This window comes from Bufo bufo, chromosome 2, assembly GCF_905171765.1.
Source record: "Bufo bufo chromosome 2, aBufBuf1.1, whole genome shotgun sequence".
In the NCBI taxonomy this organism is placed as follows: Eukaryota; Metazoa; Chordata; class Amphibia; order Anura; family Bufonidae; genus Bufo; species Bufo bufo.
The window spans coordinates 215,381,100-215,399,561 of NC_053390.1; the positions used below are offsets into that span (position 1 = coordinate 215,381,100).

An 18,462-nucleotide genomic window follows, 5' to 3' on the forward strand; every position below is an offset into this window, starting at 1 on the left:
GTTAAAAATGTTGTGTGTATGCTTCAGGATAGGTCACTAGTGTCAGGTCGACAGGAGTCTGGCTCCCAGAATACCCACCGATCAGCTGTTTTTATAAGCTGCTGTACCGGAACTACAAAGCTTCATACAATATGTACTAGCCATTCGCAGTTACTGCAGTGCTGCTCCCATTCAGGTCCATGGAAGCAATGCTGCAATAACCAGGCACAGACTCTGTGTACAGAGCTATGGAGTTCCTGTGCGACAACTCCTGAAAACAGCTGATCAGCAGATGTTCCAGGAGTTGGACCCACAACGATCTAGTATTAATGAACTATCCTGAGCATGAATTAAAATTGATACATAAATTATGAACATTTATACAGTGGTGCTTGAATGTTTGTGAACCCATCAGAAATTTATATATTTCTGCGTAAATTTGACCTAAAAGTACATCAGATTTTCACAATTTGTCCTAAAAGTAGATAAAGATGACCAAATCAAACAAATGAGTCACAACTATTAGATTCAGTCAATTATTTATTGAAGAAAACAATATCATGTCTAATATCATGTCTGTGAGTGGCGAAGGTATGTTAACTTTTGCTTTCAGCATCTGGTGTGACTTCCCTTGTGCAACAATAACTGCAACTAAAAGTTTAATTGAAACCAGTTCCTCCATACAAAACAGCTTCAGCTCTGTTGGTGGGTTTCCTCCCATAAACTGCTGATTTCAGACCTTTCCATGATATTTCTATTTGATTAAGGTTGACTTGGCTATTCCAAAACTTTAACTTTATTCTTCTTTAACAATTTTTTGCATAGAACCCTGATTAGGGTTGTTGTCTTACTTTATGACCCATGTTCTCTTGAGATCAGCTCACGGACAGATGTCCTGACATTTTTCCTTTACAATGTATTAATGTATATGTGGCGGAAATAACCTCGCCACTGGTTTTTGGAGGGGCCTGTTTGCCAGCCTTTTGCCTCAGGATTATGGCCCATATACTAAAACTTTGAAGGAGAAGGTATTACCCAGCCGGACAGCCTAAATCTGTGGAACTGTTTTGGGCTGGAAAGCCATGCTTGCAGTCGGTCAAATGTGACTTCCATGGAATTCAGGAACCCCTGCTCGGATCTGGGTGATTTGTGGATATGTTGTTCGCCCATATCAGAGCTATCCAGGGATGTATAATTTCTGGAGATGTGTAGGACTTTGGGGTGTTTTGGGGAAAAATTTGTGTTTTCTGCCTGTTAGTGATTAAGTTAGCACATTGTGTTTGGTAATTGCATCACAGGCAGAGCCCATTGTGTTTAGTAATTGTATCACAGGCAGAGGGGGGGTTGTGTACAATTGCTGGGAGGGTTTCCATACTGTAAATGCATGTGATTGGCTAATGTAAAAACTGTCAGTCTTCCACAAGGTCCCCAGGGGAGTGTTCCTTGCTGGAAGACCTGCATAAAAGGCAGACATGTAGCCCCATTAAAGAGGTCCTGTTGTACCCTTCATGAAGTCTGAGCTCCTGTTTGGGTAACTATCTACTGGCTGGGGGAGGAACTACTTTGAAGCTGCATTCGTCCAGAACCATTCCTATCCACACCCGAACTGCAACTATAATCCCTAAGGATCAGCAGTTTGTGAGGAATAGGCGAATAAGTTGTACTACAACTACCAGCGTTCGTAACATTGGTGGCAGCAGTGGGATTGCTTCCTAGTGTGAGGAGCAGCACCTTAGAGACACCTGTAACGTGTGGATTTATACTAAGAGCAACACTAGTACTTGTACATTGCCCCTGGCTACAGCAGCATGGAATCGGCTAGTTCTGGGACAGCGTTCTATGATGAAGAGGAGGATCACCCGAATTACAGGGATGCAGTCCGGAAAGGCGTATGGCACAAGGCCCTGAAGGACGTGCAGCGTCAGCGGGGGGAGAGTCTTCCCAGTGAGGAGCAGAGGTTGCTGATGCGATTGGAGCTGAGAATGCCTCTACTGAGAGAGCAGCCCCTGAAGGGGTGGGTGTCTGAGCGTGAGACCCTGGTATGGCAGGAGACCTGGCTGGATAATGCATACCAAGCACAATGGGAGGACCCACAGTCGGCAGGTGGAGATGGGACCGAGGTCTCTCTACTGGCCCTGCAGGGATGCTGGGCAGCCGGCCCAGATTCCCGGCGGCAGTGTGTTATAAAGGGATAGGAGACAACCGGTCTCTCTCCCCATCGGCAGCCTGTGTCAAAGAGAGGAGACTGTCGGTCCCTCATCTCAGCAGCAAGCATCACTGGGAGTGGAGATGGTCGCTACCCCTACACAGCAGCATTCCAGGGAGAGGAGACAATAGGTCGATCTCCCCAGCAGCAGAGGGCGTTCCAGGGAGAAGAGGTAGCCGAATTCTCTCCCCAGAGGCAGTGTGGTTACCCAGAAGATGATATGGGTGGCATCACTCTCCTGCAGCAGAGTCAAGCGGACCAGTTTTGAAGAGGTTCTGGATTCATCTTGTCCGACTAACACAGGTCCAGACCAGCTGGGGGGTCTGGTTCCTGGTTAGTCTACTGTTGGGAGGGGAGAAATGTGATGGACTGAACCGTCAGTGGGGCTGCTGGAGAGGCCTGAGGGCTAGCCTCCTTACTACAGACCCAGAACTATGGAGATCCTCCTCTCACCTCCCCCTCAGTCTCTTGGGATTACAAGGAACTATTAACCCTGATTTATGTGTGAAGTATTATAGGCCATATCGTTCCTTTTGCCCATTAAAGGTGCAGGGGTGAACCCAGCAACACAAAAAGGGTTAACTCTGCACTGAAGCTCCCAAGGAATGTGTTAGTTCATTTGTCCCTTTGTTCTATTGTGTTAACGATAGGATTAAGTAGCTGTCTCCGGTGTAGAGGAGTAGATCACCCTCTGATACACTTAGGAGATAATCCCATCACATGTGTCTCCTCTCTCCCTATTCTTTCATTAAGACGCTGGGGAGGGGATGTCTGTTTGCATGATGTTTATGTTTGATTAAGTTATTATGATAGACCTCTTGAACTGTAGATGTATACTGAGTTAGTCATTGTCTTAGTTAACTATATCACAGGCAGAGAGGGGGTGTGCCTCTGGCCTGTGGAATTTGTATAAATTGTGAGTGCTGGCTGGCATTAAAGTTCCTGTTCTACCCTTCATGAAGTCTGGGCTCATAATAATAAATATAGTACAGGTGGCTCTACCAGCAAATAGCCAAAGAACTAGGTGCACTCTCCAATGGCGACACCCCCGCCAGTAATAGTAGCAAAAGATAAATATTATAAAAAGGAGGCCAATCTCTTATACCTGGCGTTTTATCTGATAAATGTACTTTATTCAAAACCAGATTATAATAAACGTGATATATTTAAAAACTTTTATAAAAATTGATTAGTTACACAAATATCATATCTATCCGTATCCTTATTCTTGACCCACGAGCAATTTATAATCATGTGGTTTCTAGTGGGACTCAATGCTGATGGATAAGGATATAGATAGTGCATTACCATCACAATGTACAAGTTAAAATTATTCTGCTGGGTACATAAATTATTTGATGAGCACATAAAATATATATAATATGTTTGCTGAACAAAAAAAAAATATAAAAAATAAAACAAATAGGTTTATAAAATATAAAATTCAAATACTACTGTCACAGTATTAAATGTATTAAACAATCCCACTAAATATAGAACACTTTTGCAAAAAAGAATATTTTGCATAAGTCTGCTGAGTACATTGGATCTTTTGCTGAGTATAAAAGTACACGCTGAATATATGCAACTTACGCTGAATACATAAAGCTCCACACTGAGTACATAGAGATTACTGGGTATAGGAAGGAATTTTTATCTGTGTCCTAATATTTAGGCAATAATCAGCCTGCTGTGTTGTAATTGGTACTAATTGTTCCAGATACTTGATATAAATTTATATAGCATATGTATCCTGTTATTGTGCGCAAGTAGCGTTTGGGAATGTTATCCAGTATAATCCATATAGGTGATTCTGCAGAGCGATTAATGGCAATGTCTATATTCGGCCCATATAGGGTTAATGGCCACAACACAGTATGGGTTGTACTTAGATCTCAATAGTTACTGTATCCAACTTAAAGTCTATTTACAGTATACTTTTAATATGACAGTTTTCAATCAACAATATTACCAGAGGTATGGGGGGGTCAATGATTACATTACCGTAACTTGTATATGACCGGGAGTATTCGACTATTCAAGATATAGAGGTGGATCGCGGTATCTCCGATGTATATCTTCGCCTTACTAATCTCGGCGTTCCACGTGTTCTTAGATTGCCGGCCCCTTTTCCTCTCCGCTGCCTTGTTTTTGAAATCCCGGAGCGCTACTTTGTTGTAGATGGGTGTCATCTGTAGTGGATTATCTGCCTCAAGCCCAGACGTGTTTCGGAGCATACTGCTCCTTCATCAGTGGGGGAATAATGTCACGTTCTGTAAAGCAGGTGTGCAGTTCAGGTGACCACCCGGCGTTTCCCCCTGCCCCCTGATGATGTCACGACTCCTCTCGGAACGCTCACGCACAGCGCGTTTTGATGACCTGGAGGCGCGTGACTGATGTCCTGTGACGCGTGGTGTGGCGCCATTGCGTCACCTGAGCATGCGCAATGGTCATCAAAATACGCCACTCTTTCCACTGGAACCACCAATGGTATGGTATGTGATAGTTTTCAATATGCATATACCCAGCTGTTGCTGTTTTCACTTAAGTGGATTTTTTTACACTTCAGTTGATATTAACACTATGCACTGGTCACTTTATATTCAATTTTTTTTATGAATTATTGTATTTTCTGTACAATCATGACACAATGAATATATGGATTTGCAATCATGGATTGTATACACAATGTTAAATTTTTTGTGTATTTCATGTACATAATCATGTAAATTGATGTTAATTATGCAATTATGAATTTTGATCACATTATGGGTGTATATGGCTGCACATGACCTGATTCTATTGCTTGACAAAGGCCTCATTGATTGTACTGGCCTGAAATGTTGCGACTGGGGAAATAAACGGGTCTAACACCCTTCACTGATATTGGAGTGCATCCTCATTATTTGCTTTTGGATACTGTCTATGGATTCACACTGAAGGCATCAAAACTATGAATTAACACATGTGGAATTATATACATAACAAACAAGTGTGAAACAACTGAAAATATGTCATATTCTAGGTTCTTCAAAGTAGCCACCTTTTGCTTTGATTACTGCTTTGCACAGTCTTAGCATTCTCTTGATGAGCTTCAAGAGGTAGTCCCCTGAAATGGTTTTCACTTCACAGGTGTGCCCTGTCAGGTTTAATAAGTGGGATTTCTTGCCTTATAAATGGGGTTGGGACCATCAGTTGTGTTGAGAAGTCAGGTGGATACACAGCTGATAGTCCTACTGAATAGACTGTTAGAATTTGTATTATGGCAAGAAAAAAGCAGCTAAGTAAAGAAAAACGAGTGGCCATCATTACTTTAAGAAATGAAGGTCAGTCAGTCAGCCCAAAAATTGGGAAAACTTTGAAAGTAAGGGCTATTTGACCATGAAGGAGAGTGATGGGGTGCTGCGCCAGATGACCTGGCCTCCACAGTCACCGGACCTGAACCCCATCGAGATGGTTTGGGGTGAGCTGGACCGCAGAGTGAAGGCAAAAGGGTTAACAAATGCTAAGCATCTCTGGGAACACCTTCAAGACTTTTGGAAGACCATTTCAGGGGACTACCTCTTGAAGCTCATCAAGAGAATGCCAAGAGTGTGCAAAGCAGTAATCAAAGCAAAAGGTGGCGCTACTTTGAAGAACCTAGAATATGACATATTTTCAGTTGTTTCACACTTGTTTGTTATGTATATAATTCCACATGTGTTAATTCATAGTTTTGATGCCTTCATAGTCATGAAAATAAAGAAAACTCTTTGAATGAGAAGGTTTGTCCAAACTTTTGGTCTGTACTGTGTGTGTGTATATATATATTATAAAATATGTACCGTGTTAGCTGAAAAAAGATTGGTATTCCTCAGTGGTTGATACCTTTTAATGGCTAACTGAAAAGATGACAAAACTGCAAGCTTTCGAGACTACTTGGGCCTCTTCATCAGATGTCTCTTAAGACAGTATCTGAAGACTCGCATATTTAAGGTCCCTTACGATATTACACCAGATTGTCGGGAAGGAAGCATTCCTTTCCGACAATCTGTTGATTGCTAGTGGAGGAGACCGCTGTATTTACATGCAACAATCTCCTCCAGAGATCACTAATGCCATCGCTCTTCACCATAAGGACTTGTTTGCTGGCAGGAGATTGTGTTTACAAGGCACGATTTTCTGCCGTTAAACTATCATTTTGGCACTCACACAATCGGATTACCTGATGAACAAGCGATTCTTTGCCCATGTAAAGGACAATTTATACACCAAAGTACATAGGAATAATGAGGTAGATGAGACAAGTGACTTAAAGCAGATCAATATGAGTCCAAAGTAAACAAACAGTTGTAACAGTAAATTGTTGGAGCAATTATACATGAGGATTATAGATAAGAAATGTGAAAGTTTTATTGTCCTCTAATTGATGTGCAGTCCATGAATCAAATACAACTGCATATGTTCAAACTCTGCAGACAGTGATGAACACCTTAGAAACCTAAAAAGGCATTTTTGAGTCAGGGATACTACCCAACTGCAGTGGAAAACCAAATTACCAAGCCACCAAAATACAAAACAAGAAAATTATCGGGTACCTCTAGTAGTTACCTACAACCCAAACCGAGAAATTCTAAGAAGGGTTGCTCGAAGACTATATCCAATACTACAAAAAGATGACTGTTTGAAATCCATATTTCTGGACCCTCAACTCCTGTGCTAAAGACAGCCCCCCTAATCTCAAAAACATCATTGTCAGAAGCTCCCTGTCCTCTCCAACAGGAACATTCCCCTGCAAACAGACCAAATGTAAGACTCGTCCGGTGTAGGTCCCCAATACAGATCAAGACTACAAGATCCCTGGTACATTCGCCTGCGCTGCCTCAAATGTGGTCTATTTAATTGTATGTACCAAATGTCCTACTGGGGGTCTCTGTCAGTGAAACTGGTCAAAAACTCAAAACAAGAATAACCACTCATCGCCACACAATAAAAGAAGAAAGTAAAGATTTGTCTGTTTTTGCAGCCATGACCACAACATCACAGACATGAAAGTATTGATATTAAAAGAGAATTTTAAATCTCAGAGAGACAGGAGAATCTGGGAATACAAGTTCATGATAACCTTTGACACACTCTGATCAGTAATGAATGTGTCTTATGGATTTATGTCGTTCTACATCTCTAGAGGATTGTGGCCCTTTTGGGCTCAATGCATTCATGGACTGGACATCAAGTAGAGTACAATAAAACGTTCACACTTCTTATCTATAATCCTCATGTATAATTGGTCCAACAATTTACTGTTACAACAGTTTGTTTACTCCACTCATATTGATCTGCTTTACATCACTTGTCTCATTTACCTTATTATTTCTATGTATTTTGGTGTATAAATATGTGATTGTTAAGAAACGCCTGACGAAGAGGTCCAAGTAGCCTTGAAAGCTTGCAATTTTGTAATCTTTTCAGTTAGCCATTAAAAAGTATCAACCACTAAAGAATCTCAATCTTTTTTTTATCTTGTATAGTTCAGAATTCATTGTTTCATTATTGATGACAAGCTGTCCTGGCCTAGATGCTGCAAAACTGATCCAAACCATGATACTACTAACACCATGTTTTTCAGAAGGGATGAGCTTTTTATGCTCGACTGCAAGTGTTTTCCTTTCTCCAAACATATTGCTTCTCATTTAACCCCTTTGGGACACAGCATTATTTCATCTTAAGGACCAGGCAATTTTTTGCATTCTGACCATTGTCACTTTTTAAAGTGGTGATAACTTTAAAACGCTTTGACTTATCCAGGCCATTCTGAGATTATTTTTCGTCACATTTTGTACTTCATGACACTGGTAAAATGAAGTAAAAAATAATTCATTTTCATTTATAAAAAAAATACCAAATTTACCAAAAATTTGTAAAACAATTGCAAATTTCCAAGTTCCAATTTCTCTACTTCTATAATACACATAGTAATACCTCCAAAAATAGTTATTACTTTACATTCCCCATATGTCTACTTCATGTTTGGATCATTTTGGGAATATTTTATTTTTTGGGGATGTTACAAGGCTTAGAAGTTTAGAAGCAAATCTTGAAATTTTTCAGAAATTTTCAAAAACCCAATTTTTAGGGACCAGTTCAGGTCTGAAGTCACTTTGCGAGGCTTACATAATAGAAACCACCCAAAAATGACTCCATTCTAGAAACTACACCCCTCAAGGTATACAAAACTGATTTTACAAACTTTGTTAACCCTTTAGGTGTTCCACAAGAATTAAAGGAAAATAGAGATCCAATTTTAAAATTTCACTTTTTTGGCAGATTTTTCATTTTAATAATTTTTTTCCAGTTACAAAGCAAGGGTTAACAGCCAAACCAAACTCAATATTTATGGCCTTGATTCTGTAGTTTACAGAAACACCCCATATGTGGTCGTAAACCGCTGTACGGGTACACGGCAGGGCGCAGAAGGAAAGGAATGCCATACGGTTTTTGGAAGGCAGGTTTTGCTGGACTGGTTTTTTTGACACCATGTCCTAATTTAAGCCCCCCTGATGCACCCCTAGAGTAGAAACTCCATAAAAGTGACCCCATCTAAGAAACTACACCCCTCAAGGTATTCAAAACAGATTTTACAAACGTCGTTAACCCTTTAGGTGTTCCACAAATGGAGATGAAATTTCAGAATTTAAATTTTTGGGCAAATTTTCGATTTTAATCCATTTTTCCCAGTAACAAAGCAAGGGTTAACAGCCAAACAAAACTCAATATTTATCTCCCTGATTCTGGCAGTATTGTTGGTACTAGTTTAGGGTACATATAATTTTTGGTTGCTCTATATTACACTTTTTGTGAGGCAAGGTAACAAGAAATAGCTGTTTTGGCACAGTTTTAATTTTTTGTTATTTACAACATTCATCTGAGAGGTTAGATCATGTGATATTTTTATAGATCAGGTTGTCACGGATGCGGCGATGCCTAATATGTATACTTTTTTTTATATTTATGTAAGTTTTACACAATGATTTCATTTTTGAAGCAAAGAAATATCATGTTTTAGTGTTTCCATAGTCTGAGAGACATAATTTTTTCAGTTTTTGGGCGATTACCTTGGGTAGGGTATGATTTTTCCGGGATGAGATGACTGTTTTATTGGCACTATTTTGGGGTGCGTGTGACTTTTTGATCGCTTGCTAATACACTTTTTGTGATGTAAGGTGACAAAAAATTGTTTATTTAGCACAGTTTTTATTTATATTTTTTTACGGTGTTCATCTGAGGGGTTAGGTCATGTGATATTTTTATAGAGCCGGTCGATACGGACGCGGCAATACCTAATATGTATACTTTTTTTTTATTTATGTAAGTTTTACACAATATCATTTTTTAAAATAAAAAAAAATCATGTTTTAGGGTCTCCATATTCTGAGCCATACTTTTTTTATTTTTTAGGCGATTGTCTCAGGTAGGGGCTCATTTTTTGCGGGATGAGGCGACGGTTAGATTGGTATTATTTTGGTGGGCAAACGCCTTTTTAAGCGATTGCTGTTGTACTTTTTGTGATGTAAGGTGACAAAAAAAATGGTTTATTTAGCACAGTTTTTATTTTTTACGGTGTTCATCTGAGGGGTTAGGTCATGTGATATGTCTATAGAGCCTGTCGATACGGACGCGGTGATACCTAATATGTATACTTTTTTCCCCCCTATTTTTTACCAATTTTTTTTCAACTTTATTTGGGGAAAATGAAGTTTTTGTTTATTTTTACTTGAACCTTTTAAGTTTTTGGGGAAAACTTTATTTTTTCAACTTTTTTTTCACTTTTTTTTTGTCCCACTTTGGGACTTGAATTTTTGGGGGTCTAATCCTTTACAATCCATTCCAATACTTCTGTATTGGAATGCATTGGCTGTATGAGTAATACAGTGAGTATTACTCATACAGCTTCCGGCCTGTGAGATCCAGGGGGCTGGATCTCACAGGCTCGTCACCGGAAGGCAGCGCGATGCCTTCCATGCCATTGGGTCCCCCCCACAGCCACGGGACCCCCTCGCGCATTTAGCCATGGTGCCTGCTCACGGCGGTGATCGGAAATACACATGACGTACTGGTACGACATGTGTCCTTAAATACCAGGAAAACATGCCGTGCCAATACGTCATGTGTCCTGAAGAGGTTAAACCAAAAAGTTCTATTTTGGGCTCTTCTGTCCACAAACTTCTTCATCCAGGTGATTTTTAGCAAACTGCAGATGGACAGCAGCAATGTTCTTTTTTGAAAGCAGCGGCTTTCTTCTTATGATCCTCCAATGCACACCGTTGTTGTTCAGTGTCCTCCTGAGGGTGGACTGCTCAACATTTACATTGGCTAATGTGAGAAAGTGCTTTAGTTGTTTAGAGCAGTGTTTTTCAACCACTGTGCCGCGGCACACTAGTGTGCCGTGAGATATTGTCTGGTGTGCCGTGGGGAAAAATTCCAATTTGGTCTATTTGTGAGCTGAAGCCGCATGTTACGGACTATATAGCTCCGGTGTCACTGTCCTGTTACAGTCTGACAGGAGGAGACATCGCAGTAGATCACCGATGCGCAGAAGAGCGCCGATGGATCTGATTATCGCGTCGCAGCGCAGAGGAGCGCTGAGTGATGGATCTGGAGGAGACATGAGCAGAAGAGCGCTGATTAATGGATCTGGATGGAGAAGCGCGCCTTAGGTGTGACGGACAGCGGCTATCTGGAGGAGACAAGCACAGTAAGTACTGAGTGACAGTGAGACAGGAGCAGATACAGTGATGGACAAGTTTTTGAAAAGGAAAGAACTGGACTCTGAACAAAATTCGGAGCCAGATGAGAGCCCAAGTATGAGTGGGGATCAAAAGAAAGCAAAGATGGTTAGCTCAAGCAAATTCTCTGGCACAAGGCAATATAGCGAAAGCTATATTTCATTTGGATTTACTTTCACCGGAGATGCAAAGAAACCAACTCCACTGTGCTTGGTGTGTGGTGAAAAGCTATCTAACAGTGCTATGGTCCCAAGTAAACTTAAACGCCATCTCCAAACGAAACACCCTTCGCTTCAAAACAAGAATGCGGACTATTTTGTTCGCCTGCGTGAAAACACAGAGAAACAGGCAACTTTCATGAGAAAAATCACAAAGGTAAATGAAAGAGCTCTTAAAGCTAGCTATCACGTTGCTGAACTTATAGCTAAGTCAAAAAAGTGGTGGTGTGCCTCGTGATTTTTTTCATGAAAAAAGTGTGCCTTTGCACAAAAAAGGTTGGAAAACACTGGTTTAGAGGTTACCTTGGGTTCCTTTTGTGACCTTACGGACTATTACATGCCTTGCTCTGGTAATGATGGTTTTAAATCTCCCCCTTTTGTACACCATCTGTCTGACTGTGGATTGCTGGAGTCCAAACTCTTTAGAAATGGATTTATAACCTTTTCCAGCCTGATGAGGTCCTCAGAAATCTCCTTTTCCTTGCCATGATACATATCAACAAACATGTTGTGAAGATCAGACGTTGATAGATCCCTGATCCCCACTCACACCTGATTGTCTTCCATTGATTTAAAACCACTGACTCTAAATTCACCTTCAAATTATCTGTTAATCCTAAAGGTTCACATACTTTTACATACTTAAATTTGCCACTCACAGACATGTGATATTGGATTATTTTCCTCAATAAATAAATGGCGGTCTAATATTTCTCGCACATTCCATTGGGGGACACAGACCATGGGTATAGCCTAAGTCATTACTAGGAGGAGACACTATGCAAATAACAAAGAGAGCTCCTCCTCCCTGGGCTATACCCCCATGCTCCACCGGGAGGACCCCAGTCTTGCTTGGTGTCGGATAAGGAGGTTTTTTTTATACACTCTACTCCCGTTTATTTTTTTCAGCAGAGGACGCAGGGTCGCAATTTTGCTTCCCTGGTCTCTCGGTGGAGCGAGCGCCGGGGGCGAACTGGAGTCCCCGGCTACCTCCCCCAAGAAGTTAAGTGGAACCGGGCTCGACCTGCAGGTCCGGCGGCCTATCCTGCCCTCTTACCAGATCACTGTCACTCCTTGTGCCAGCTGACTGAAGAGTTGACCCCCGCTGGTGTGGAGCAGAGGGCGAAGACTGCAGGACGCAGATAAGTATACGGCACTCCTGCAGAGCCCCCTGCCCTCCCTCTGTCTCCCGGTGCGACACTTAGGGCCGCTTGGTGGGTGAGTGACTATTATTTTTCATACTTCCCGCGCGGGTTTCACGCCATCCTTGACGCGATTTGTGGGCGGAGCCCTATTTCTTCAGCTGCGGCGCTTCCGTCTCAGCGCTCTCCACACGCGGCTGCTCCTGGCTCCACACTTTTCGCGGTAGGATAGTGTTTACTCAGCGTGCTGCAGGAACAGTAGGAGACCCTGACCCCTTGTTCTTTGCAGGGATTGCCGCCATCATGCCGAAACCTGGGGCCCTCCAAAAATCCAAGTCTGCTCCTCAGGCCCCACTGGGGCCATGTAAGGTCTGCTGTTTGCCACTATCGGTCACTGGATCCTGTGACTCTTGCCTTGCCTCTGGACAGGATCATCCTTCCTCCCCCCCTCCTCCTCCTCCGCTGCCATGGCCTTCATGGAGCGCATGCCGTCCACGGATCCTGTGGCTAACACCAATCCACTTCCCAGTGGTTCCCACAGAAGACGCTCGGCCGCTAAGAGGCAGCGTACACAGCAGCATCCTTCCTCAGATGATTCTGCTTCCCCTCCTCGCCTGGAGGCCCGTTGAGACACTTCCTCTTCTCGAAGGGACCATAGATCGGAAGGGGAAAGATCCAGTTCTGACGAGGACACAGAGCTGGAACCCTCGCCCAAACTGTCCACTATGGTGGCAGACTTGGTGGCGGCGGTCCGGGATACTTTTGATATCCAGGGGGAATCTCTTTCCGCTGGTAGCCAGGAATTCCCTCTTTTCCACTCTAGGAAACCACAAACGGTTGTATTCCCCATCCATGGCGAATTCGACAAGGTCCTCTCTAAGGTCTGGGACCGCCCTAATCACCGGTTTTCTGCCACGAAACGCATGGATACTCTTTATCCATTTCCAGCAGAAAATGTGCAGCAGTGGTCTTCTCCTCCTAAGGTCGACCCGCCGGTGGCCAGATTGGCTAAGAATACGGCCATACCTGTCTTGGACGGTTCATCTCTACGGGACTCGGTTGACAGGCGTTTGGATTCTCTGTCCAAAGCCATCTTCACTCTGGCAGGCACAGGCCTGCGGCTCGCTTTCGCCTCGGCCTGGGTATCCAGAGCGCTTTCGGTATGGTTGCAGTGCCACCATCAGGACCTAGCGGAGCAGGATGCCTCTGCGGACAACTTGAACTTTGTCCTCCAGATGTCTCAGGCGACAAAGTTTCTCTGTGAAGCTTCCTTTGATGTTAGCATTCTCTTTGCGCGGGTTTCGGCCCTTTCGGTCACTCAGCGCAGAGAAGTCTGGTTGAAGGTTTGGGACGCTGACGCTTCCTCCAAGCGTTCCCTCACTAACCTCCCCTTTGCGGGTGTCAGGCTTTTTGTTGCTAAGCTGGACGAGATCATCTCGGATGCGACAGGGGGCAAGAGTACCAACCTGCCCCAATCTAGATCCAAGCGCACCTTTGGAGCTCGGTCCTCCGGTTCTAGGAACCAGTCCTTTCGTCGCTTCTCCTCTTCCAGATCTGCGGCGGCCCCCTTCCTGGGTGGCTCTCAGGACTCCCGCAAGAAGCCTGCCTTTAAGCCCCGGCCTTCCTGGCGCCCGCGGCCACAATCAGCCCGCCCCGCGGCTCCCAAGCAGTCCTCCGCCTGAAGGGGCGCCCCCACCTCTTACGGTGGGGGGCCGATTGCTCTCCTTTCAACAGGTTTGGGTAGCTCACATCCAGGACGACTGGGCCCTGGAAATTGTAACATCCGGTTACAAAATAGAATTCGCTTCCAGGCCTCCGGAGCGTTTCTTCCCTTCTCGGGTTCCGGGGGATCCGGGCCTCGGCCCTTTTGCAGGCGGTCTCTTCCCTTTTCGACAGGGGAGTGATTGTTCCAGTCCCCCTGGAGGAGCAAGGCGCAGGTTTCTACTCCAACCTATTCGTTGTTCCAAAGAAAGAGGGATCGGTGCGTCCGGTTCTAGACCTGAAGCTGTTAAACAGGTCTCTGCGGGTCCGGAGGTTCCGGATGGAATCCCTCTGCTCCGTTAATGCTTCTCTTCTTCCAGGGGAGTTCCTCGCATCTGTGGACATCCAAGACGCCTATCTGCATGTCCCTATAGCAGAATCTCACCACAGGTTTCTGCGATTCGCTGTCGGCGGGCAGCATTACCAGTTTGTCGCCCTTCCCTTTGGGCTGGCTACGGCCCCTCGGGTATTCACAAAGATCTTGGCGCTTCTCCGTACCAGGGGCATATCTCTGTTTCCCTACCTGGACGACATACTGATAAAGGCTCCCTCCCTTCCCCAGGCCAAGGACAGCTTCCGAATCACTGTTCAGACTCTGGAACAGTTCGGCTGGCTGATCAATGTCCAGAAGTCCTCTCTTCACCCCTCTCAGATTGTGACCTTCCTATGGATGGTTCTGCACACCACGGCAGCTCGGATATTCCTTCCGCATTCCAAGTCCTCTCGGATTCAGGAGTCTGCATCTCACCTACTGCGCTCCCGACGTCTCTCCATCCGGGAGTGCATGAAGGTTCTGGGGCTTATAGTGGCCTCCTTCGAGGCCGCCCCCTTTGCCCAGTTTCACACTCGACCTCTGCAGCGGGCGATCCTGTCCTTTTGGGACAGGACATCGCGCGGTCTGGACTCTCGGGTCCGTCTGCCTCCTCGGGTTCGTGTGGAATTCCATTGGTGGCTGTTTCCTCAAAACCTGACTTCAGGGAGGTCCTTTCTTCCGATCTCCAGGACAGTCGTCCCCACCGACGCCAGCCTCCTAGGTTGGGGTGGTGTTCTCCAGGCCCGGACGGTTCAGGGGGTTTGGTCGGCGGCGGAAGCCAGCCTTCCAATCAATGTGCTGGAACTCAGAGCAATTTTCCCCTCCCTTTCTCATTGGACTCCTTACCTAGCAGGTCACCCGGTAAGGGTCCAGTCGGACAATGCCACAGCCATGGCTTACGCCAACCACCAGGGCGGGACCCGCAGCCGGACGGTAATGCAGGAGGCAGAAAGGATCCTCCAGTGGGCGGAGACTCATGTTCCAGTACTGTCGGCAGTGTACATCCCAGGGATCGACATTTGGAAGGCGGACTTTCTCAGCCGCAACACAGTGGATCCTGGAGAGTGGTCTTTAAATCCGGAGGTTTTCGAGGACGTCTGTCGCCAGTGGGGCCGCCCGGAACGTCGACCTGATGGCATCCAGGCCCAACAACAAGGTTCCCACGTTCCTGGCGTGTGCTCAGGATCCGGAGGCGTACGGGGTGGACGTGCTGGTGTCTCCGTGGCAAGGGTTCCCCCTCCTTTATGTCTTTCCACCACTGCCTCTACTACCAAAGGTCCGTCGTAAGATCTCGTCGGAAGGGATTCCGACTATTCTCATCACCCCCGATTGGCCTCGCCTGGTTCTCGGACGTCACTCGGATGCTGGTAGACGTTCCATGGCCTCTTCCGCTCAGGGAGGACCTACTGTCTCAAGGACCTCTCTTCCACCAGAATTTACGGTCATTTCGTTTGACAGCGTGGCTGTTGAGACCGCCATCCTGAAGAAGAGGGGCTACTCGGACTCTGTTGTGAAGACCATGATCAAGGCCAGAAAACCAGTTTCCTCCCGGATATACTATCGTACCTGGAAGGCCTTTCTTGCCTTTTGTGAGAAGCTAGGCGTTTTTTTTTTTCTTAGTTTCTCGGTTCCGGTGGTCCTCTTTTCTCCAGTCGGGCCTTGAGATGGGAATGTCCCTGAGCTCCCTGAAAGGCCAGGTCTCGGCTCTAGCCATTTTCGTCCAGCGATCCCTGGCTCTGCTCTGTCCAGTGAGGACTTTCCTACAAGGGGTGGCGCATTCGGTCCCTCCGTATGTTCCTCCCCTGCCCCCCTGGGATTTCAATTTGGTTCTGTCTTCCCTCCAGGCGGCTCTCTTTGAGTCTTCTCACCTGGAAGGTGGTCTTCTTGGTGGCCATCACCTCGATCAGGAGGGTATCGGAGCTGGCCGCTCTTTCCTCTAGGGAGACCTTTTTGGTCTTCCACCAGGATAAGGCGGTGCTACGCCCGGTCCCTTCATTTTTGCCCAAGGTGGTCTCCGCCTTTCACCTTAATGAGGATATAGTCCTGCCCTCTTTTTGTCCATCCCCGGCGAACCGCAAGGAACGCGCTCTCCTTTCCCTGGACGTTGTCCGTGCTCTGCGAGTGTACCTGTCAGTTACTGCCCCTTTCCGCCGTACGGATGCCCTTTTCGTGATTCCTGAAGGGTCTGGCGGCTTCCAAGGTCTCGGTAGCTCGGTGGATTCGATCGGCTATTGCCACGGCCTATCGTGCCCGTGGCAGGGTTCCCCCAGCTGGGGTTACCACGCACTCCACCAGGGCGTGGGGGCCTCCTGGGCTAGGTGTAAACGCGCCTCGGCATCTCAAATTTGTAAGGCGGCCACCTGGTCGTCCTTACATACCTTTACAAAGTTTTACCAACTGCACTCTTTGGCATCGGCTGATGCTGTCCTTGGGCGCAAGGTATTGCAGGCGGTGGTTCCTGTTTGACTGCTGGGCGTTCACCCTGGAGGTGCTGATCTTTTCCCCACCCCATGGACTGCTCTGGGACGTCCCATGGTCTGTGTCCCCCAATGGAATGTGCGAGAAAAGGAGATTTTTTTTTGTGAAACTCACCTGTAAAATCTTTTTCTCGTCTTTTCCATTGGGGGACACAGCTCCCTCCCATTCTTGCCTGTAGCAGGAGGGGTTGGTTTAGTTCTTCAGGACCTTAGGGTTCTCGGTCCGATGGTATTCCTTTGTTCTGGTCTCTTTAGTTTTTTTGTCTCCTACTGCTTTTGCACGTGCTGGGGTCCTCCCAGTGGAGCATGGGGGTATAGCCCGGGGAGGAGGAGCTCTCTTTTTTTATTTGCATAGTGTCTCCTCCTAGTAATGACCTAGGCTATACCCATGGTCTGTGTACCCCAATGGAAAAGACGAGAAAGATTTTACAGGCGAGTTTCACAAAAAATTTCCTCCTTTTTTGACTCATTTGGTTACCTTTATCTACTTTTAGGACTTGTGTAAAAATCTGATGTAGTTTTAGATCAAATATATGCAGAAATATAGAATTTTCAGAGGGGTTCATAAGCTTTCAGGCACCACTGTATATGACATTATAGTCTTTTAAATACATAAAGTACTACTTTGTACAATGATAATTTGTAAGATGTAATTTTTCTGCAGCTGATTATGGTGTTTGTTCATTATTAATTTCTTATGTTGTAATATGATTTTCAAAGATGTTTTCTTGCTGTATCTCATAGTTGGGATGATGCTGCTGAGCTTGTAACAGAATATCTGAAGTGCCGTGGGAAACCTTTCCGAAGACACGATACATCCCTGGATATTGTAAAGGTAAGAATAAATGGTATCTGCTTCCCACAAACTCATACATTTTCGCATTTTTGTACTTGATGCATCTGTGTTTATCATGTGCTCTAAAGATGAATAAAGCATCTATTAGCATTGCATAATTATGTGATACATTTTTATTTTATTTTTTTTCAGGAATTTTTAAGTGAACAAACATAATGCTTTTTGGAGCTGTGTATGCGCTTACAGATCTACTAAGAAAGCAGGAAAAACAAATTAGATTTTTATAATTTTCTTAAATTGTACTGTCATTGAATTCTGCCCATGTGTGCAGTCTGGTAGTACTCAAATGATGATATAGCACTTTTCATCTGCACTCTCTTCATCTTCAATGTTGTTTGTAAGCTGTCATAAATTTTGTCCTTTCTATATGGTTCATCTTTCTGTATGTTAAAGGGGTTATCCCATGACTAATGTAAAAAGGAAAATCTCTTTCTAACAAAGCTAGAACCATCCCTGTACCTTACATGGATCCAGAGATTTCCCCAATCATTGCTCTGCTAGATTTATATCAAGCCGCAGCTCAAGGGGAGTGTCTTTTATGCTGCAGTTAAGGGGGTGTCTCAGCTCTCCCTATCACAGCTCAGGAGGCAGTTAAAGGATTAAACTGAGCATGTGCGGCCTTCTCAGCAAGCCAGACAGAGAAATAAGAAAAAGAACAAACAGCAGGTGGCGCTATACAGATACATTTTACTGAATAACTCAGTGGCTATACAACATTTTTAATTACATACAATTACAAAAGTAT

The 18,462-nt window shown here is 44.8% G+C and overlaps 1 protein-coding gene across 1 annotated transcript in view; it reads left to right on the forward strand.

Moving 5' to 3' along the window:
* Positions 1 to 18,197, forward strand: part of KNTC1 (kinetochore associated 1) — a 265,358-nt gene extending 247,161 nt beyond the window's left edge. Inside the window, exons 64-65 of the mRNA XM_040416167.1 lie at positions 17,606 to 17,696; positions 17,850 to 18,197. Of these exons, the coding sequence (XP_040272101.1) occupies positions 17,606 to 17,696; positions 17,850 to 17,873 (115 nt within the window). The 3' untranslated portion in view covers positions 17,874 to 18,197. The remainder of the gene's footprint in view (positions 1 to 17,605; positions 17,697 to 17,849) is intronic.
* The last annotated feature ends 265 nt before the right edge of the window (positions 18,198 to 18,462 follow it).